Source organism: Sorex fumeus, unplaced genomic scaffold (genome assembly GCF_029834395.1).
Source record: "Sorex fumeus unplaced genomic scaffold, SorFum_2.1 ptg000033l, whole genome shotgun sequence".
NCBI lineage: Eukaryota > Metazoa > Chordata > Mammalia > Eulipotyphla > Soricidae > Sorex > Sorex fumeus.
The window spans coordinates 21435978-21458972 of NW_026606090.1; the positions used below are offsets into that span (position 1 = coordinate 21435978).

At 45.4% G+C, this 22995-nt stretch overlaps 2 protein-coding genes across 5 annotated transcripts in view; one reads left to right on the forward strand and one right to left on the reverse strand.

The window, feature by feature from the left end:
- The window catches only part of DDHD2 (DDHD domain containing 2), a 118961-nt gene that overhangs the window by 77015 nt on the left and 18951 nt on the right, over positions 1 to 22995 (reverse strand). Inside the window, exons 10-17 of one of the 4 annotated variants that reach the window (XR_008792831.1) lie at positions 20891 to 20986; positions 18520 to 18645; positions 17929 to 18084; positions 17598 to 17700; positions 17307 to 17477; positions 15645 to 15801; positions 11897 to 12017; positions 9988 to 11495 (exon numbers count right to left, since the gene is read on the reverse strand). Coding sequence is in view for 2 of the 4 variants with exons in the window: in XM_056116785.1 (XP_055972760.1) it covers positions 11936 to 12017; positions 15645 to 15801; positions 17307 to 17477; positions 17598 to 17700; positions 17929 to 18084; positions 18520 to 18645; positions 20891 to 20986 (891 nt within the window). In the remaining 2 variants the exon portion in view is untranslated. Of the gene's footprint in view, positions 1 to 9280; positions 11508 to 11896; positions 12018 to 15644; positions 15802 to 17306; positions 17478 to 17597; positions 17701 to 17928; positions 18085 to 18519; positions 18646 to 20890; positions 20987 to 22995 lie in introns of those variants that run through there. The other 3 variants (XR_008792832.1, XM_056116785.1, XM_056116784.1) reach the window with 3 other exon arrangements.
- Positions 1370 to 7748, forward strand: PLPP5 (phospholipid phosphatase 5). Its single transcript, XM_056116789.1, has 7 exons — positions 1370 to 1445; positions 1532 to 1640; positions 1949 to 2039; positions 2716 to 2779; positions 3203 to 3327; positions 4811 to 4981; positions 7457 to 7748. The coding sequence occupies exons 1-7, from the start codon at positions 1378 to 1380 to the stop codon at positions 7651 to 7653; spliced, it is 825 nt and encodes a 274-aa protein (XP_055972764.1). The 5' UTR covers positions 1370 to 1377; the 3' UTR covers positions 7654 to 7748.

The window sequence follows — 22995 nt, forward strand, 5'->3', positions numbered from 1 at the left end:
AACACGCCCCAGGGCCCGTGGGCCCCCCCTGCCCACCACAGGCTTCATGTGTGTTTTGACCTCTCTGCACCGCTCAAACCACCAAGACACGGCATTTACAAGGTGTCGTCAGTTTGGAAGTGGACTGGATAAAAATTTCCCTTTATTTCATATTCATTAATATTGTTCTTTCTCTCATTTGTGTTGTCACATGCCCTGTATTAAAAAAAGAAAATTCTGTTGCCACTGAAGTAAGATGCTAAGTGATTACACCTGGCAAATGATACGGTTCTTTTTATGTACCGCAAGGGTGTGCGCACAATTGGAGTTGCTATGAGAAAATAATTTGTATCCACTTGTGATCTTGCACAACAGACATAGATACCTGCAGACTGTTTCCATTTCCTTGCAATCTTTATCTATAACAATGACCTTTGTAGATCGGTTATTTCTGTACTTTAGCTGTAATAAACTTTGTAGATCCTGTGAAATGTTATTTTGCCTAAATCACTTGAGACTTGAGTCTTTAATAACAGCATCACTCTTCACTAAAGTCAGTCTCTTGAGTTTCCATGACTTGGCTAGACGCTCTTGACACTAACGGATTAGTGTTACATTTTCTGGGGGGGTTCCACTAGGGCATTACTGTATAATGATGACTTGATGTTGCCACATAGACTTCAAAATATATAATATTTTGGGGGTTTTGTTGGTTGCCCTATGTTCTATTGCATAGTGTGAAATGTGTAAAGCCGATTCAACTGTATATAGGGTAGCATATTGTGGACTAGTCATAGTGTACTTAGGACTGCCTGTAATATTTAAGCTTCGTACTATTGTGTGCTGGTAGGAACATATAATTTTTGTACATTATATTTACTAATGTCGCCTTTTTTATTTTACAACTATTTTGGAATTCAGATGTGTTTTTTGCTTCCGTGAGAATTAATTTGGAAAGGTTTTTAATGACATTCCAATGATTTCAGATTTTGCTTGAGATTGACTTCAATAAATTGTCCTGTATGTTCCAAGTTAAATGTGTGGACTTGTTCATTGCCTGTCGTTTCTTACGAGCCCCTGCAGCACAGTTCGGTCTGGGATGAGTTTCCTTCCCTGGAAAAGCCTCCTACGGATCCTGCATCAGCGCGCCGGGGCTTTGATGGGGGGGGACACAGGTCCCCGATTGGAGACGCTCCGTGCTCCTCGATCCTTGTGGCGTGAGAATGTCGAGGTGCCCGCGGGTCCTGCCCCGGGCGAGGCCACCCCTTCCCCCCGGCTGGCTGGGGAGCAGCCGGGCCGGCTCTGCCTTCCCCTTCCTGGACCGCCCGCGCGCGCGCGCGCGCCGCCGCCTCCGCCCGCCGCCGCCGCCACGTCATCGGCGTCCGGCGGCCGGAGCGGATGGGGAAGGCGGCGGCGGCGCTGGGGGTCGAGCTGGGCGTGCGGCTCGGACTCTTCCTGGCCTTCCTGTGAGCGGGCGGGGCAGGGCCGGGCCGGGCCGGGCCGGGCGAGCGGGCAGCGGGAGGTGCCACTTGCCCCGTGCGCTCTCCTGCAGGGCCACGGAGCTGCTGCCCCCCTTCGAGCGGCGCATCCAGCCCGAGGAGATGTGGCTGTACCGCAACCCCTACGTGGCGGCCGAGTACGTCCCCGCCGCGGCGCTGTTCGTACGTGGGGGCCGCCGCCGCCGGGCTCCAGGGCGTGCTCCCCGGGCGGCGGGCGCAGGCCTTGGTCCTCCCTCCCGGGGCTCCGCGTTGGTCCTCCTGGGGCTCTTTGTGGGGCTCCTTGGTGGTCCTCCTGGGGCCCTTTGTTCGTCCTTCTGGGCCTCTTGGATTGGCCCCATGGAGGGGAGTGGAGGTACTCGTTAGGGGAAGGGCCCCCGGTGTGGCCCCTGGCAGGTGCGGTCCCGCAGCAGCCCCTCCAGCTGCAGAAGGGACTGTTCTTCTTTCCTAACCTTTGAGATGCTCTGGTTCAGGTCATTGCGTTTCTCTCCCCGCTCTCCCTGATCCTCCTGGCCCAGTGTCTGCACAAGGCCGGCTCCAGAGACTGCCAGCAAGCCTGCCTGGGTAAGAGGGGCTGAACCCTTCCTGGGGAGCAAACCTGCCTGGGGAAGAGAGGGTTAACCAAACCTGCCTGGCCACCAAGCCTGCCTGAGAGGAATTAAGTTAACTCTTTATGGGGAGCCAGCCTGCCTGGGGGAAGAGTTCACCTTTGTTGTGGCCCTGAGTGATACTAGAGTGGATAAGGAGCTTAGGGTCGACCTGGGTTTAACCCCCAGAATCCCATATGGTCCCCCTAAGCTCTGACAGACGTGATCCCTGAGCAAAGCCAGGAATAAGCCCTGAAAAGCACTGATGTGACCCAAAAAACTCAAGTCTTAGTGTTAGGATGAGAGAGGTGTTGTGTCGTGGGGTCACCACTACAGTTAAAGCCTCAGTGTATGGCGGCCCCTGAGTCTTGTGTAACTAGAATACTAATTATGCCTCCCCTGAAATAGAAAGCAGCACTGCAAGAACCTGACCAACAGCCACTCTGTACCTCGGTAGTTCAGACGGGTTATGTGTACCAGAAGTGTGTGCAGCCTGGTATCTAGGTCTTCGCTGTTGTCACATGCAGTCACTGAGGGTCATAATTCCTGGTATACTTGGCTCGGGTCAAAGCGTGTCCACTCTGTCCATCTCAGAGAGGCGTGCCTTCATTCCATCCGGCAAAACCCACAAACGCTTCCTCTCTTGCCTGCAGCCGCCAGCTTGGCCTTGATGCTGAACGGTGTCTTTACCAACACAGTGAAGCTGATTGTGGGCAGGTAAGTCAGGGTCTGTCCAGCGAGCTGCTCAGAGGCACTGCACACGGCTTTCTCTTGGCCCTATTCTCAGCCTAATCCTCTTCACCACTTCCTCCTTTCCCTGCTTGACCCGGCACCTGATTTCTTTCACCAGAGCAGATTCCCCACTGACCCTGCAGTCTCTGTCCTCCCTGAAGCTGCAGCTCAATCTGCTCTTTTATTACTGAAAAGAAATCAGATGTTGGAGAGGTTTTTTTCACCTTCTCTTCCTAACTGAAATGTTGATTTTGGAACATTTCACTGGTGACTACCTTAATTCATTTTCATTATTTAGGCTGTGACTCTAATTGACCAGCAAATAGAATTACTGATTTCTGGTATAACCAAGAAATGCTTTCTGGCGCTACAGATGATCTGTGTTCACATCCGGCTTTTCTTTCGCAGGCCACGCCCAGACTTCTTCTACCGCTGCTTTCCTGATGGGGAAGCCCATGCCAACCTGTCGTGCACAGGAGACAAGGACGTGGTGAATGAGGGTCGGAAGAGCTTCCCCAGTGGACATGCTTCCTGTAGGAATACCATGGATTCTATTTACTTGATTATTTTGTTTTAATCATTGAAATTCTTTTTTTTTTTTTTCTTTTTGGGTCACACCCGGCGATGCTCAGGGGTTACTCCTGGCTTTGCACTCAGGAATCACTCCTGGCGGTGCTGGGGGACCATATGGGATGCTGGGAATTGAACCCAGGTTAGCCGTGTGCAAGACAAACGCCCTACCCACTGTGTTATCACTCCAACCCCGAATCATTGAATTTCTTACCAGATGCTTATGAGGATGAAAACATCTCAATGATATTCTTATGCCTAGAAATTGTTTCTTCTTTATTTGTTTTGGGGCCACACCCGGCAGTGCCCAAGGGTTACTCCTGGCTCTGCACTCAGAAGTTATTCCTGGCAGGCTGGAGGGACCATATATGGTGCCAGGGATCAAATTCGGGTCAATCTCATGCAAGGCAAACGCCCTACCCATGGTTCTATTGCAAGAGTCCCAAACTGTCCTTTCTGTGATAGGTCTAAGATTTCCCTACACCTGAGCCTCAAGTGTTAGGGGAAATATTCAAAGACAGAAGAGAGGGGGCGGAAACAGAGGCTAGAGACAGACATGCATCTGTGCTGCCACCATGTGGTCTGAGTCTGGGCACCACACATGCTCTCCTGGGAGGCAGAGATGGTCTAAAACCAAATCTAAGATCGAGATATTTCATTCTTACAGTACTGCTTTGACTACAGTCAAGACTATATAGTCAAGTACTATATATATACATATATATATATAGTAAAAGGTAAAGGCCCTCCCGTTGATCGTCGATTTGCTCGAGCGGGCCCAGTAACGTCTCCGTTGGAGACTTTGTTGTTACTGTGTCTGGCATATCGAATACTCTCGGTAGCTTGCTGGGCTCTCCGAGAGGGGCGGAGGAATCGAACTCGGGTCGGCCATGTTGGCCGCTTGTAAGGCGAACGCCCTACCCGCTGTGCTATTTAAACAAGTAGTATATATATATAATATTTGCCTTTCGTTTGCCTTGCACGTAGCAGACCCGAGTTCGATCCCCAGCATCCCATATGGTCCCCCCGAGCACCGCCAGGAGTGATTCCTGAGTGCAGAGCCAGGAGTAACCCCTGTGCATCGCCGGGTGTGACCCAAAAAGCAAACATAATAGAAAAAAATATTTGCCTTTATTAAAAAATTGCTGTCAAGCATTTTGGATGGTAGATATTTTAGTATTGTAACAGCTCAATGAGCTGGGTTCTATTATTATGATTCCATTTATAGATGAGGAAACTAAAGCTTTGAAAAGAAACCTGCCCAAAGTCTTGTAGCTGTCCAAAAGCTACTCTTGGGTGAATACAAACTTTGGATTCTCTTTTCTTCTCCCTGATAGTAATCTCTATCACAAACCAGGCTCATAGCCCTGGATCTTGCATTTGGAGGTGAATGAGGTGCGGATGAGCTTCCTTTAAGATACGTATTTAAGGATTTTCTTCTTCTAGTTGCATTTGCCGGCCTGGCCTTTGCCTCCTTGTACCTGGCAGGGAAGTTACACTGCTTCACCCCACGAGGCCGTGGGCGGTCATGGCGGCTCTGTGCGTCCCTGTCCCCTCTGCTCTTGGCAGCTGTGATCGCACTGTCCCGCACCTGTGACTACAAGCACCACTGGCAAGGTAAGCAAGCTGATGGCCAGGGGAGTTCTCCCTCATCCTCGTCCCATCCCGAGCAACAGGCATCATGAGTGGACTGAGCACTGCAATGGGCTAGCCACAGGCCCATGCCGGCTGGCCTGCCCCCCCCACCCGCCCCTTCCAGGAACAGATTCCTCAGAGCCCTCTGGAAGTCTACTTTCTCTAAGTGAACAGACGAGGCTCTCTTAACTGTATGCGACACTATTACAGCCTTCACCCATGTCCAGTACCTGGTGGAGGGAAGCATCACTTACTGGGAGACACTGGCCTGAGTTGTACACTATAGCATTGCAGCACTGTCCTCCCGTTGTTCGATTTGCTCGAGCAGGCACCAGCAACGTCTCCATTGTTATTACTGTTTTTGGCATATCAAATATGCCACAGGGAGCTTGCTAGGCTCTGCTGTGGGGGCAGGATACTCTCGGTAGCTTGCCGGGCTCTCTGAGAGGGGCAGAGGAATCGAACCCAGGTCGGCCGCGTGCAAGGCAAATGTCCTACCCGCTGTGCTATTGCTGGGTTCTACTCTATGTGGGCTCTACACTAAGTATGTATGTACAGCGTAGGACAGATGAAGTGAGCACAGTGGCCAGGAGGGGCGCCCTTACTTTCCATTAAAGAATTCTCCCCATTATCCTCCGGGGATACATTCCAAGGCCCCTTATGAATGCCTGAACTATAGAGTAAAGGTAAAGGCCCTCCCGTTGATCGTCGATTTGCTCGAATGGGCCCAGTAACGTCTCCATTGGAGACTTTGTTGTTACTGTGTCTGGCATATCGAATACTCTCGGTAGCTTGCCGGGCTCTCCGAGAGGGGCGGAGGAATCGAACTCGGGTCGGCCATGTTGGCCGCTTGTAAGGCGAACGCCCTACCGCTGTGCTATCGCTCCAGCTCAACCCCTATATATACTGGGCTTTGTCCTGTACATACTTTATTGTAAGTTTACTAAGTAGATATACTTAATAAACATGCCACTGGCCCCTATCTGGGTGTGGACTCCAAATTAAAAATAGATAAATTACAGTAAGAGTTTAACAATTGTAATGTGAAAGTAGCCACTCACTCTGAAGTTTTATTATGCATTATATTTTGACAGTGGTTTAATCTCAGGTAACAATCCGCAAAAAGAAAATCCAAGATATGAGAATACTGTGTTTTGAAATAATATGTAAGTTTCAGACAAACTCTGTCAGAAGTGTTTTACAATGAACCTTAAAGTGTATTGCTTAAAAATCAAGCCACAGTATGTACCTGCTAGGGCACTTGCCTTTTATGTGGTCAGTTGGGGTTTAATCCCCAGCACCCTGTGTGGCCCCTGAGCACCACCAGGAGTAAGCAAAAAAAAAAAAAAATTTCATGAGATTTTATTCAGAAATAGAAAATTCAAGAAGACATAAAATTAAACCAAAGGAAATTAAGTTGAGTGATAAAATATCCACACAAATGTACAATTTAAGAATTCACAATTGTTGCAGTGCCAGGTATGTGGCTCTCAGTGAGAGAGCATGTTTAATGAGGTTTATGTTTACTTCGGTTCAATCCCTGGCACTGAAAAAAAAATTGAAAATTAAAGCATTGCTCAGAGACCCTTAGGTGTTGTTTTAAAAATGACAGTGCTAGGAACTGAATCTGGGGCTCCGGCTAGTCGTGCCATGCCATGTCCCAGGGTTTTCATTCCTCTACAGCTACTACAATGGAAGAAAGATACTTTTAACAGTAACTGAACACTGAGTGTTGTTATTCTGAATTTTAAAAATTCTCATGTAGTATACTTGGAAAAGGCCTGTTTAAAACGTGTTTATGATTTGGTATATAGAGGACAATGAGATCATGATAATCCTATATAGAGGATAAAATTGAGACAAACTATAAACTGGGGACATTGGTGGTGGGAAATGTACACTGGTGAAAGGCCAGGTGTTGGGGGACTGGAGCAATAGCACAGCGGGTAGCGCATTTGCCTTGCAAGCGGCCAACCCGGGTTCGATTCCCAGCATCCCATATGGTCCCCTGAGCACCGCCAGGAGTAATTCCTGAGTGCATGAGCCAGAAATAACTTCTGTACAATGCTGGGTGTGACCCAAGAAACAAACAAACAAAAAAATAGAAAGGTCAGGTGTTGGAACACTGAAATCCAATCATGAATGACTTTGTAACTGTATCTCACTGTGATTTAATTTAAAAAATTAAGACAAAAAACAAAAGAAACTATAAACCTGAGTCTGAGAAGTTTTGCCCAGTAGTTTGTGAAATACTAGGTACATTTGGACACGTTACTTCTCAACACTTTAATTTCCTCACCCATAAATGGGCATGGTAAAAATAACACAACCCACTTCACTGGGCTAAAATTGTTAAGCAAATAACCCGGAGAGTCCAGTTCTCCATTCTGTGTAGTGTCTAGCGTGATCTTTAAGAGTTGACTCATAAAGGCAAGCTCTTGCCTCCTTTTTTTTCAGATGTGCTAGTTGGATCCGTGATTGGCCTGACTTTCGCCTATGTCTGCTACAGGCAGTATTACCCTCCTCTGACTGACGCAGAATGCCATAAACCTTTCCAGGACGAACTTACACTCCCCACTACCCAGAAGAAGACTGGTGATCTTCATCATTTTAGCGCTGGAGCTAAACACTGGAGCACTCTCAGTGGAGAATAAGTGAATCTCAAAATAGGAATTTCAGGTCTTTTTGTTTTTTCACCTCTTACAAGGCAAAAACGAGGACAAAAGTCCTGTACTTTGCCTGTACGTGATTCTGTGGTCTTGCTGCTCCTCACATAGATGGATCAGAAGGTTCTTTCCCACTGACTTTGTGCCACATATTCTGGAAAGGAGACCTTGCAACCGTCTTAAACAGCTATTGTCTGCTTTATCAGACTGATACCCCTGAGTACAGGGGGTTGGGCACTTGCCTTGCACATGGTTGACCCAGGTTCAATCCCTGGCATCACATGTGGTCCCCTGGGTTCAGCCAAGACTGATTCTTGATTACAGAGCTAGAAGTTAGCCCTGAGCATTATAAGGTGTGCCCCCTCAGAGAGAGAGAGAGAGAGAGAGAGAGAACTGTACACCAATAGTACTTTTATAGTTAAATGCTATTCTTAGAGCTTGTCACAAAGACACCTTGATATAAGCCTCACTTTATCCTAGCTAGAGTTGATTATCAAAATTGCATTTCCATTTCCTATAGCTTAAAATCCAGGGCATGACCAATTAAATTATCAAACCTCAAGTAGGGTCCTGTCCAATTTTAGCTAATTTACCACTGCTATGTCTAGCCAGATATTGCTATGGACATAAATAACTTAGTGAATTGCTAAAAAAGCATAATATAGAAGAAAATAGTTGGGAGTCTGGTTTCTGTAATAACAGGTCATAATTATTTCTACCCAATTTGTCCTTGACTGTTCATAATCTTTCTCTTCATTTGGGTAATCTGCCCAAATGCACCAACTCTGCCAGCTGGCTGAGGCAGAAAAGAAAAAAAAATAGGGGCTGGAGCATAGTACATTAGGCAGGGCGCTTGTCTTGCACATGGCCAACCCAGGTCAGATCCTGGGCACCCCATAGGGTCCCCTGGGCCCTGCCAGAGTGATCCGTAGGGAAAAGCCTGGAGTAAGCCCTAAACACCAGGGATGGCCCCAAAACAAAACAGAAAGATTAACTTATCTAGAAGATATGGATCTATCCATTTTCTTAAGAACCAATTATGGGGCATCACCAAAACTGATTGATTTCTCTGTATTGGGATTTAAATACTTCAGAACCGCCAGAAAGATACAGGAAGTCGGGCACTTGTCCTGCACGCAGCCGGCTGAGTTCGAACCCTCACAGCCCCTGAGCACTTCTGGTGTTGTGGCCCCAAAATACTGTGACCTCAAAATACTATCACCTTCTGTGATCTTTATATTGTATCTTTTTCCTTGGGCAAATGGTGTTTTTATTACTTTGATACATTTCCAAAGTGTGACTATTTCCCCCATAGTACGGGCTGATAAGTCTATGTACTAAGGAGAGTCTCAATCTTTGCCTTTTAATTTCCATGCTTTAAATTCTGTCATCTGCCAAAATAAAGAACATGGTATGGGTTGTTTGCCCTAAACTTTAGTTTCTGGGGATGCTGGGGGTTGCCTCCAGGGCTTCATCTATATGAAGCACATGCTCAACTAACTCTTTTGGCCCTAGGAACTTTTTTTTGAGAGTTTCAGTAAGATATAGGAGAAGAGAAAAATGGTTATTGTATCATTTTCTTTATGACAGATTAAATCCGGGAAAAATAGACAACTGGTCAATAAGATTTTATTTCAGTATTTACTAAACTTTAAATATAATCACGTAAAAAACAAACATTTCAAAAAGTGCGAAATATTAGAAAGCTAATCAGTGCTGTTTACTCTTTCCATGCAAACAGTCTCTTGCTGAGATAAGCAGTACCAGTTCCATAGCAGGGAGTCTGCATAAAGTTATGCTCTACCAAAATGTTTAAGTCCGCTTGGTCAAGAGATTGCACATGATACAACTGAGTAGTGCAAATAATATACAACGAAATAATTTAAAGCAAGCTTCTTGCCCTAAGTAATATACAACCATGATAATATCAGATAGATGGGATATAAAGCTTTTCACTTTTTCTCCTTTTTTTTTCCAGTTACCTGCCCCTCACCACCAGTAAAAGAAACATTTAATACAAATGTGGTTTATTTAGCTATCCAGAGTTATGCTCTTCATCTTTGGTTTCAGGGACTCATTCTAGTCCTTTGGTTTGTTTACTTACAGTAAATAGAATGCTAACATAAAGAATAAAATTAAGAATTTGAAAACTTAACAAAAGCTTCCCCTTTAACATACTAATTGTTCCTTAATTTTCTTATTTCAAACCAGAATTTCTATAACAAAGTATTCCCAATATTCGAAATGTCTTTCTGGCTTAGTCAGCATTAGTATATGAATGTTGGTAAGGAAAGGACAGGGCTGTGATCTATACTGAATCACCTAGGCCAGCTCTAGAGTGACAGTAATTAACTTCCTTCTCTTTCCTTTTCTTCTCAAAAAGGAACAAAGACCACTGCTGTCTAAGGGATGGCTTAAGAAAATAAGAAAAATGCCAGTGCTTTGGATGCCATGATACATAATGATTTACAAAAAAACTCACAAAAAACAAAACACAGCTTGCCTGCTTCCGCCTCATGGGCTGGTGGAAGCATGAAAAGAGTGAAAACATCACAGGGAATTCTGACCACTGAGGAAAAACATGCCTGTACCTGAGCAGATGCCACGAAAGAAATGACTCTACGTTCACTGTTCTTTCCAAGATTTCAGCTTGCGCGACCTAACAGTGGCTTTGCAAAATCGCTCCTTGGACCTCAGGGAAACGGGTTTTCTTTCCAAATAAAAAGTTTGCCCCACATCAAACCTACCTGTGTCATGAACCTTTTAAGTAAGCAGTCTAGTTTATTGGTATCTAAAAGACAGTGGAACCCAGGACCTCACGTGTGTAAGGCAGGTGCTCTACCACTAAGCCCCACCGATTCTGCAGACATCAGTGCCCCTCACACAGGGGGATGAGGCAGACGACAGGACACCAAAGGGTTTATGTATAACCCAGTCTGTCAAGACTGTCGGTTCAAGTTTTCAGTTTTATACCTTTACCCTCAATAACGGAAGCTACTAGGCCGGAGAGAGCACTCGGTGGTCTGAGACCCGGGTTTGATTCCCCAGCACTGCATGGTCTCCCAAGCACAGGGCCAGGAGCAGCCCCAAGTATCACCAGGTGTGGAACCAAAACGAAAGTCAGATTCAGCTGGAGTCTTGGTATACAACACCTCTGCTTTATAAAAACTCAGTTAATATGAACTAAATTATACCCTTTAGCTTCAGAGCAACTGAAATAGCTTTAAAAGGAGGAGCAGCATTAGTACTTGCTAGCAGGAAATCTGCTTGTTGAAGGCAGAGAGTAAACAGTGCTCTCTGAGCTTCACTTTAGTCTGTTCATTTCTGTGTATGTGGAGGAAAATGATTTTAAAATTTCCCTACTCGACAGTCCTTTCCATATCCACTCAGACTTGGTTTTGAAATGCACAGAACAACAATGAGATGAATATACTCCAAAATTCCTTCGGAAACCTCTCGAGTCTGCTTCCAAACTAGGTTTTTTATAAAACAAATATTTCTATCTATGAGGATTTCTACCCAGTCTAAGGCAAATCCAAGCAAAACAGACTTTACCTTCTCAAGTGGTAAGCTGCGGCACTTGGTACCTACTGATCACCATCAAAGAATTAAAGATGTAAACCATCCCTGGCTATGGAAAAAAAATAATGTTTTTCTATAAAGCCATCAATAAAAAGTAATAGGGTCTTCCTATTGCTTTTCCACTCGCTTCCGAAGGAAGATCTTCTTCCCAAAACCCAGTGCTGAATGGGACAGGCAACATGCAGAACGATGCAGCTGAGGTGAGGGAAATGGCAGCAACGAATAGGTCGATTTTCTGGGGACGGAGCCTCAGTGTTCACCTACGGGAGAGAGTGGGGAAGATTTCAGAAAAGATGCTGCGACAGGAAGGCAGCGGGGAAGGCCCCAGCCTAACGCTGGTCACACACCGCAGGGCAGGCTGGGAGTTACGTCTTAGGATGGGCTCTTTGGAACTGGAATTGCAACTGACTCTGAGTGATGAGAACTGGGGTGAGAGTCTGAAAACTGTTGTTGTAAAAAATCACTAACAACAAACAGTAGCCTTGCTTTAAACGGCGACTGGCCTTTTTCCCAGGAATTTTAACCAATTCCCCTCTCTCTATATATAAATATGAATAGCTCAAATCTTGTGAAAGGTAATAGAAAAGTGTGAGACGCCATAGTTTCTTAGAACATGTTAACATGTAGAAACCATGCGGCATAACATGACGTTTAAAACTTACGTTAAGCAGCTATGGACGGTCCATTTTTACTGTAAAGGCTGATCAAGGAAGATACCCTGGGTCTGGTAGATTTCTTTGAGGACCAACAAAACTGTATCTTCAGATTCCCTGCAAAGAAAAAATATGTGGTAAAAGAAGGAACTAATGTTTGTACTAAGATACTTTCCATAAATTAGAAATTTCTGTAAATTTTACATCATTTACATAAATTAAAATTTGTATAAACATAATCGATACAAGCACAAATTCCAAAAGCTGAAAAGGAAAAGTGAAATCTGACTAGATAAACATTTTCTATTTATCAAAAACCACCTAGGCAATATCATAGAAAAACTGGAGAGGGCTGGAGCAACAGCATAGTGGGTAGGGCGTTTGCCTTACATGCGGCCAACCCAGGTTCGATTCCCAGCATCCCATATGGTCCCCTGAGCACCGCCAGGGGTGATTCCTGAGTGCAGAGCCAGGAGTAACCCCTGTGAATCGCCAGGTAGACCCAAAAAGCAAAAAAAAAAAAAAAAAAGGAGAAAAAGCATTTGCAATTTATTTATTTATTTTTTTGCTTTTTGGGTCACACCCGGCGATGCTCAGGGGTTACTCCTGGCTCATGCACTCAGGAATTAACTCCTGGCGGTGCTCGGGGGACCATATAGGATGCTGGGAATCGAACCCGGGTCAGCCATGTTGACTACGTGCAAGGCAAATGCCCTACCCGCTGTGCTATCGCTCCAGCCCCAGCATTTGCAATTTATATCACAGACTAATCAATTAAAAAAAAAACACAGGGTCAGAGCCACTAGGACATCTGCTGTGCACACAGCCAACCCAGGGTTAATCTCTGGCACCCCATATAGTTGGAGTAAGCCCTAAGCACTGCCAGCTATGGCCCAAAAGCAAAGCACAAAAAAACATTTCATCATAAAGAAGAATGCAGGTAACTTTCACAGAAGGAAATAAAAATGGCACTTAAATGTCTGTCAAAATGCTGAAAGTTGTACAAAATGGAAAGGATTTATAACTTTTATTATATCCTCTCTCATATATATATATTCATATATATATGTATGTATGTATATATATGAAAGGAAGCCAAAATACACGAGAGAGAAGATGAGGAAGATTCAGAAGATTTTGTAAGATGTTGGGATTCACAAAAATTGATCTACAAATACAATGTAATCACAAGATTCAAGAAAACTTTAGTAGTAACAGACACATTCTGAGCACAAAAGAAGATGCAAAGGCCCTGCTGTAGTTAGAATAACTGAATAAGAAAGTAGAAATACTAATGATTTCAAGACTTACTCTAAAGCTGCAGTCATCAAGTGTTGAGTCGGAAAGGCACAGCAAGGAAGGTGCTTGCCACGCGCGTGGCCGACCTGGGCTCAGTCCCAGCACATCAGGACGCCTGAGCAGGGTGTGTCACCCGAAAGACAGTATTTATTTGCCATAAAAATAGACAAGTTGGGGCTGGGGTGCTAGTACAGCAGGGAAAGCCCTTGCCTTGCAGGTTCTATCCTCAAAACCCTTATGGTCCCCGAGCACCACCAGGAGTGATCCCTGATGTAGAGCCAAGAGTAAGCCCTGAGCACACTGGGTGTGGCCCCCAAACAAATGAAAAAATACACAAGTCAATGGAACAAAAGAGCCAAGGCAACTCAGTGGCTTAGCCATGTGGCTTACCCAAATGCTCGAGTAAGGGCTAGCCTGACATAGAAGAGTGAACCTCAATCCTTACCGTAGACTGTGTTAAAATCTCCAACTGAACTGGAACTGCTAAGTGAGAGCCGGGGAGTGTCCATGGGGCAGAGCCATGCCTGGGGTGTGGGGGCCCAGATCCCAACTCCCAGCACTGCATGCTTCCTCCCTCTCCACCCGCCTCCCATCACCTCACACAACCATCTGGCCTGACCCCCTGGGCTCGACAACCCCGGGGGGCCGGGGCCACCTGAGCACTGCTTGGAAGACCACAAACTGCTGGACTGTGAAGCACTGTCACAGCTGCAGCTACCTGGTAGGCAAGTACCCTGTCCTCTGTACTATTTCTTTGCCCCACAGGAAAATCTGAAAGACTTTGGGTTTGGCAAAATTTCTGGGGCTGGAGCAACAGTACAGCAGGTAGGGTGCCTGGCTTGCATGTTGGTGACTAGCACCTCATATGGTGCCCCAAGGCCCGAGGAATGACCCCTGAGCTCGGAGTCAGGAGTAAGCCCTAAATACAGACAGGTGTGACCTCCCAAACCAAAAAGTGCTTTGGGGGCCACGCCCAGCAGTGCCCAGAAGCTATTTGTGGGGTTGCTCAGGGGACCAGGTGCTGAGTCTTGAGGAAGGCCACCTGGGGCATACACTCAAATCACTGAGCCACCTCTGGCTCTCAGAAGAAATTCCTGCAGCTGAGTAATGAAGACGATCCAGTCTGGGGCCAGAGAGTGAGGAGCTGAGGCACTTGTCCTGCAGTGGCTGGCCCTAGTTCAATATCAGGCACCACACATGGGCCCCCAAGCACAGCCATGAGTCATCCTTAACCCCCCCCCCCAAAAAAAAACTAAAAGAAATAATTTTGTTTTGGGGCCACACCCAGAGGTACTTAGGGTTACTCCTGGCTCTGTGCCCATGGGTCACTCCTGGCAGTGCTCAGAGGACCATATGGAATGCCAAGGGCTTGCAAGGCAGAGCCCTACCTACTGTACTCCACTGTACTCCAGCCCAGGTGACCTATTTTGTTGTTTCTTTTATGTTTTGGGGTCACACCTAGCGATGCTCAGGGGTTACTTCCGGCTCTGCACTTAGGAATTACTCCTGACGGTGCTCAAAAGACCACATGTGATGCCTGGGATGGAACCCAGGTTGGTCGTGTGCAAGGCAAGCACCCTCCCCAATGTACTCTCTCTCCAGCCCTCTGATAATCTTGTTTTGTTTTGGAGCCACCCCCGGTGGTGCTCAGGCCTACTCCTGGCTCTCTGCTCAGCAATAACCCCTGGCAGTCTCAGGGGGCCAAATGGGGCCTGGAGATCAAACCCAAGTTAGCCATGTGCAAGGCAGGTGTCCTACCCTTTATGCTATCTCTCTAGTTCCTGATAAACTATTTTTATGAGAAAATACTCTTCACCACTGATGTGTAGATAACATGTACACAGTAAAATAGGTTCAACATTATGAATCATATTGATCAGTGTAAATAAAAACCATAATGAGACCATTATACCTCGAAAGACTGAAAGACTAATCCTAATATAACCACGATACAGAGCAATTGTCAAATATGCTAATGAGAATGGAAAAATGCCAAAGAAACAGGTTTATCACAAATTACCTCGTCATCCATTCTTAAAAATGAAAGAATATATCCATCCCCACCTTCTCCCTCCCACCTCTCCTCCCTTCTGGAAGACTGAGCCTGGGTGAGGCACACTGTTCTGTATCTCTCTGCCCCCAATTTAATTCTTAGTAAAATTCGTTATGTTTACGTTAAAGGTGGGGGAGATGCCAGTAGTTGCAGTTTTTCTATTTCGATCGTAGGTATACATCCTGGCCAAAGGGCAGCCAAAGGACACACTTTGAACATTCTGCTAACTGAACTCATGGCTGATGTCATTGAGCCCCATGCACCGAAATTATAAAATGAAATCACTCTGAGTCTTCAAGTGTAACAAACCTATCCTTTCCCCACATCTATCAAATCCCTCTAACACCAAGAAACCAAGAAAGACTCCCAGAAACAAAATAAGAAACCTTTACCAGTAGCACAGGTGACTCTGCAGAGCGAATAAGTACTCGTTGAAGCTCTCGATGGGCTTCTCCTGGAGCACGTAGTCGATGCGCTGGCCCCCGTTCAACAGCCCCACGTTGATGGGCGGCTCTTCCTCCTTGGCAGCGGCCTCTTCTGCGCCATCTTCTGCACGGAGGAACCAGAGCAAAAATCACACACGTCCCACTCCTCCACAGGTGGCTTGTTCCTTCTCAGACGTCAGGTCAGCCACAGGATCCTCTATTCTCTCCTCAGAAAGCTCTCTCCCGTTTTCCTCCCCGGCCCTCGAAAAGCTTCTCCTCTAGTGGTACTGATCTGGAGGTTGGAGAGACAGCATAGCAGGCAGGGTGCTTGCCTTGCATGCAGTCGACCTCAGTTCAATCCCCGGGACCCCATTCGGTTCTCTGAGCACCACCAGGACTAATCCTGAGTGCACAGCCAGGAGCAAGCCCTGAACACTGCCAACGTGTGCCCCCTGACAAAAATAACGTCATACTTTGTCCAAGCCATTTTTTGTGTACCCTTGATTGCTAATTCATTTTCCTTCCGTTCATAAACTGAAAGCAAGCAAAAACAGAATTCTAGGGTAGTTAAAAACTAAAACTAGCAAATACAATGTTATGAAATTAAATTCAGAGGGTATCCTAGCTAATTTGCTAGTTAGCACCCAGCCAGGAAACTGAGAGTGTCCTGCCCGCATGTATGCCTGACTGGGAATCCCTGTAAAGGTGATTAGAGGATGGCCCAAAAGCCTCCATCCCTCTCGAAGAGCCTGGCAAGCTACCGAGAGTATCCCGTCCGCACGGCAGAGCCTGGCAAACTACCCGTGGCATACTCGATATGCCGAAAACAGTAACAATGATGGTCCTCATTCCCTTGACCCTGAAAGATAGTAACATACATAGATATTCTACTGTAAAGGGTACTTCCCAGAGTAGGCTTTTAACATCATCGTAATTCCCATTTGCTAATGGGTTATGTTTCTGGGGTTTCTGGTCCTGGGGATCCAATCCAGGGCCTCATACATACAAAGCATGCAAATTCTAACACTGAGTTACACCCTTTTTTGGTGGGCTTTTGTTTAAGGGCCACACACAGCAGTGCTTAAGAGGGCTTGGGGGAATCAATCATGCAGTACTGGGAATCAAACCAGGGCATCCCGCATGCAAAGCATGTGCTCTCAGCCTCTGTGCTATCTCTCTCTCTCACCCCAGGGAATGTTTTAAAACCTTGTTACCAGATAATCAGATTCTTGTGCCATTTTTTTCCTCAAAAATAATGTTTTTCCATAATTTGTGGCTATTAGGTGACAGAAAAGGTCAACAAAGTTGAAGGTCCATTAGGATTCACAGTACTGGCCTATACAATAAAAAGGGAAAAGGAGAGCCAGAGAGAGATTACAGGAGGTAAGGCATCGCCTTGCATCCTGCCGATCCTGATTCGAATCCCCGGCACCACACGTGGCCCCCACAAGGACCACCAGGGGTGAGCACAGAGCCAGGAACAGCCTCTGAGAACTGCGAAACATGGACCAAACCCCCTTCCCCCAAAAAAGCAAAAGGAAGAAGCCCCCAGGAGAATGGAAACTACACAGTACAGAGTGCCTCTCGTGTGGCGAGAGGTAGGGAACCAACATGGAGAACATCACTGACCGTTAGGCTTCTCTGAACTTGATTCAGATTCTACTTCAGTTTCTTCTGCAGCTTCTGCCGCTGGTAAGGCGGGGTCTGGCGTTCTGGTGAAAGATTTCCAGGCCATACGTAGTGAGCCTAGAAGGTTGTTCTTAAAGTCCATACTCATCCTGGTCAAGCCCTCTCTGAGTTCTGAAATTAAATGAATTATGAAGAGCCTAGGGCCTAATATTGCTGAACTAAGTGAATTAAGTCTAGTTCGTTTGTACTAATCAGAAGCTCTAGAATTATCAAGTCTATACTCAGACATACCTAAGTGCATTCGCTTTCTGCCTTTATGATGCGGGATCAGCATTGGCTCAAATTCCATTCCTGGGACCACCATTGGTTCAATCCTGTAGGCCACAGGATCAAACTACACAGGAAATACATGCGTTAGAGTTAACTTTTCTGAAGAAGTGGAAATAGTCTGAGAAACTCATTACATCAGGCTCATTACATAAAAAGTTTTCTGCTCTGTCACTTCCAGCCCAATACTATTTTAAGCTGTCTTCTTACTACAGAATAGCATAGAAAAAAAAAAAAAACCCAATGCAATAGATGTTATATTATGGTAAGCTGGTAAGAGCTATTCAGTGCTTACAGGATGATAAATATTGAAGAAACCTTTGCATGTTGGAAATTTGTAGCTGGGATCAATTCTTTTTAGTCCTCGAACAGTCAGGAACATCCCAATGGGAGATCCAAAGGCAAAGAATATTTCAGGTTTATATATGAGCCGAGGGTACTTTACAGACACCTGTGGGAAGGAAACAGAAGCATCTCTCGGTAAAGCTCCTCTCCAGGGCCGGAGATAATACGGGGTTAGGGTGCATGTCTTGCATGAAACGAGCCACGGTCTGAGCTCTGACACCATACAAGCCCCCAAGCATCACCGGGTGCAGCCAGGGAGCACCCAGGCATGGAGAGGTGTGGCCCGACTCCTCCCTCAGGCACTAGCACTGGTCAGCAAGGTGGGCTGACCAGCACCTGGTGGGAGGGTGCAACGCGAGGCTGGGAAAGTAGCGCAAGAACCTGCTTTGCGTGAAGACTGAGCTCAATCCTCAGCACAACAGGGCTCCTGAGCACTGCCGGGAGCAGCCCCCAAGCTCCCCCAGTGTGGCCCAAACACCATTTCCACTTTTTCCTCCATGCCAATGGAAACAGAGACCCTGAAGAAAATCAGTTCTGTCACCTGTCCTATGCCAACGTCCAGATATTCGTTTCCAGTATCATCAATTCCTTGGCAGCACTCTGCGTCTCTGGGGACGTCAGACGAATTCATCCCTGAAGTTAGTGGTGGGACCGCTCTATTGATACCCTAAAGAATTAAAAATAGTTTTGTGGAGCTGCTATGAAATAAAAGTACCCAAAGGATTATGAAGTTTTCAGCCGGCTTAAAAGGACGCTTGGAAGAGTTTTTAAATGACAGTCAATGTGCCATATCACTGCATCACTGTCATCCCACTGTTCATTGATTTGCTCGAGTGGGTGCCAGTAACGACTCCATTCGTCCCAGCCCTGAGATTTTAGCAGCCTAAAACTCGTCCTTCCCAACAGTGCCGTATTAGAGGCTCTTTCAGGGTCAGGGGAACGAGACCTGTTATTGTCACTGTTTTTGGCATATCAAATACACCACAGGGAGCTTGCCAGGCTCTGCCGTGCTGGTAGAATACTCTTGGTAGCTTGCCGGGCTCTCTTAGTAGCTCATTCATGGCCATGATCCAGAGACTCACTGATAAATCTCGGAAGAGAAAGAGCAACAGGCTGCAGAGATGCCTCCACACCCCAAAGTCACCATCCAGTTAAAAATTTAACTCTAGCTCTATGATTCTATTTAAAATTTTAGAATTCCTGGAGCATGCAGCCCCATACATCTCATACTTTGCCTACCTGATGTACCAAGAGTATATCAGCATACAAGGGACAATCTGTAAAGACATGTTAGTAATCTCTTATACAAAGGCTGACTGGCTTCGGGGTGAGATACAAATCTTTTTCACACACTTTCCTCTAAGGAAACATTTTTGGGTCATTTTTAGTGAACTGTTCACAACAAGCAATACAAAATAACTTATTTAGTATGTATTCTTGGGGCAGGTTTGGGTGGTGATGGGAAAATTCAAAATAATGGTGGTGGGATGCTTGAATGATGTCAATACTGGTGTTGGAATACTGAATATAATAAATTATTGTGAACAACTCTAAAAATAACTGTCACAGTCACGGTCCTCCCATTGTTCATCGATTTGCTCGAGCGGGCCCAGTAACGTCTCCATTGGAGACTTTGTTGTTACTGTGTTTGGCATATCGAATACGTCACGGGGAGCTTGCCAGGCTCTGCCGTGCGGGCGAGATACTCTCGGTAGCTTGCCGGGCTCTCCGAGAGGGGCGGAGGAATCGAACTCGCGTCGGCCATGTTGGCTGCGTGCAAGGCAAACGCCCTACCGCTGTGCTATCGCTCCAGCCCATCACTCTTAAGGTAGCCAACTAAAAATAAAAATAAATAAATAAATAAAAGACAGCCAATAATTGTAGCTGATGGACACAAAAGCTGCTATAAGCTACGAACTGACATCCCTACATCAACCTAAAATGACGAAAGCTGTCCTGTCATTTGGGCAGCAAACACTGAAACAACAGCACAATGTTAAGGACTGCTAAAGAGATTTAATGCTTTTTTAAAAAGTTGTATATACGTCTCTATGGGTACACAATATGATGCCTACTAAAGCAAGAACTGAGAAACCTTTTAAAATGCTAAAACGGGACCAGAGATAGTACAATGGGTAGGGCACTTGCCTCGCACACAGTTCCTCTGGATTTGATCCCCAGCATTCCACATGGTTCCTGAGCCCACCAGGAGTAAGCCCTGAGCACAGCCAAGCTGGCCCCAAAACACCAAACAGAAAAGGGTTGAAAAGTGGCTGGAGAGACAGTACCGCAGCAAGCTACTTGCCTTGCACATGGCCAAGCCAGGTTTATGCCCAGTACCATGGCCCACGAGCTCTGCCAGCAGTGATTCCTGACCTTAGAGCCACGAGTTAGTCCTCAAAACCCCTGGGTGTGACTCAACAACAACAACAAAGAAAACATAAAAAAATGGGCACTGGTGGAGGGATGGGTACTTGATCATTGTATAATTGAAACCCAAGCACAAATATTTGTAAATCTACAACTGTACCTCATGGTGTTTCACTAAAATTAAAAAAAATACATAAAAAGTGATTACTAATAGGACAATGGAAATATTCTGGAATCAATAACAATGATCATACAACTCTGATACAGTAAAAAATATCAAACTGGAAAAAAAAACCCTCAAGTCGGACGTGTGCAAAGGAAGCCCCCTACCCACTATATTGTCTCCATCTAGCCCTGAGGTGATAGGACTTCTATCACCTATCACTAATGCTAAAACAACTAATAACAGTTTTAAGGATATCAATAAAAATATGCTTAATTGCTGAAGAGACCCAAGACCAGTAAATAATGCTTGGTTCACTCAATACAAAATATAATAACATAAAGAACTTTTTATACCAACAATCTATATTAGTACATACCACTGAGTCTTTTCTGGTCCTAAAATAGTTTAGTATCTTCTTTCTTGGTCCTAAGGGTATCCCCATCTCCTGCAGATCCTTTTCTGAACACAAGGCCTAGGCATAGAAAACAAACCATATTGTGCTTATTTATCTTGGTACTTGGACCACACCCGGTAATGCTCAAGACTTACTCCTGGCTCGGAGCTCAGGGGTCACTCCAGGCAGTGCTCAGGGAGCCAGAGGTTGTGCCAGAGATCAGCGGGTACAAGGCAAGTGTCCTACCGACTGTAATATATCTCTGGCCCCTGTTCCTATTTCTAGGCAAAATAAAATCAAGTAATGTTCTTTAAAAAACAGAAAAGAAAGAGAAGTCCTGCCCTGAAAAAAATAAGGTCTACACAATCTGTTATTCTTTGATTTCTATTACTAAAGTATCCTCATGATACAACATCCTTCATAATTTAAAAATAAAGAGTGCAGTTCAAAGAATAAAAAGTGGGGCTGGAGCAATAGCACAGCGGGTAGGGCATTTGCCTTGCATGCAGCCAACATGGCTGACACGGGTTCGATTCCCAGCACCCCGTATGGTCCCCTGAGCACCGCCAGGAGCAATTCCTGAGTGTATGAGCCAGGAGTAACCCCTGAGCATCGCTGGGTGTGACCCAAAAAGAGAAAGAAAAGAAAGAATAAAAAGTATCAATACCAAAGTATTGGTATATACCTAAAGACAGGGGCATATCTAAGTTCATGACAATGAAACACTGATTACTATGCTCACACAGATGTCACAATCCTAGGAATTTCCAATTTGTCACTCATGGACAAGCAGTAAAAACATATAGCAACAGAACTAATACAGAGCAGACAATCAAGATCCCAGATTAAGTGCTCCTGATCAGGAAAGCCTAGCTTTACCTGCCCATAATAAATTCATTCAACTTGTTATCATTCTCCCATCACTGGGTACTTGTTTTCTTACTTAGAACTTAAGTGTCCGGTTATTTAATGTGCATCACTTCCAGTAACAATAAATACCACGACGTAGGGAACACAAACCACTCTAACATCAGTACTTGATCATAGGAACCACCTACCAACACCTATTAAGTAATTCATGTATCCTGAATCTGAAAACAAATACCAGGTCAGAGAGATGACCCCATGGCCTGGAGTGTATATTCTGCAACCAGGTCAAGGTTTCATCTTGGCACCATGGTCCTGAGCACTGCCAGCAACAGCCCCCAAGTACCAAGCCAGAAAGTGACCCTAAGAACTACCAAATGTGGTTGCAAAACAAAAGAGAGTGGCAAAAAAAATGCAAGTATCAACAGTTGAGCTCTTGAAAGATTAAGAGAAATAAAAGTTGCGTAATTGGTGGTCATTTGCTGATTTCTGAGCAGTACTTTTTTTTGAGTGTGTACTCTAGCACTGTATGTATATCAATATCAGCACAAAGCATAGATCACTCTATGTGATTTTTTTTTCTGTATTCATTTTTCAGGCCACATTGACAATGCACTCAGGAATAACTCTTAGGGGCCAGAGAGATAGTGATTCTTGAGTGCAAGCCAGGAGTGACTCCTGAGCTTCACCCAGTGTAGCCCAAAAACTTAAAAAAAAATGGGGGGGAAGGAATTACTCCTATTTAGCAATGCTCAGGGGACCAAATGAGATGCCAGGGACTAAAACCAAGATGGCCAAGTGCAAGGCAAGTGCCCAACCTGTCGTACTATCTCTTTAGCCCTTTACTTTATATGATTTGAAAAACAATTCTATGAACATCGGTAATAATAAATTTGTGACTAAAATGCTTCCATTACTAGAGATGGCACAGGGGTTAAGCCACATGACTTGTATGCAGAGGACCCCAATTTTATCCAGAACTCGGGGTGTGGCCCCTGAGACTGCCACAGGCCTGAGCAGCACTATTCCTCATGTCCACCGGAGCCTTGCGTCTCCTGAGGACCTCTTGGGAGGCAAAAAGGAAAAAAAAAGCTTTGAATGAATAGGCAGAGATAGTTATTAAAAACAAGTAATAAAAGTGACTAACCTAAAACCCCCCTATGAATAACTTTGTAAATCACGGTGCTTTAATAAAATTTTTAAATTAAAAAAATCAATTA

Coding starts and splice junctions, on each gene's coding strand:
- PLPP5 (XM_056116789.1), top strand. CDS start 1,378: ATGGGGAAGGCGGCGGCGGCGCTGGGGGTCGAGCTGGGCGTGCGGCTC. Junction 1,641..1,948: donor TCCCCGCCGCGGCGCTGTTC/GTACGTGGGGGC, acceptor GCTCTGGTTCAG/GTCATTGCGTTTCTCTCCCC. Junction 4,982..7,456: donor CTACAAGCACCACTGGCAAG/GTAAGCAAGCTG, acceptor CTTTTTTTTCAG/ATGTGCTAGTTGGATCCGTG.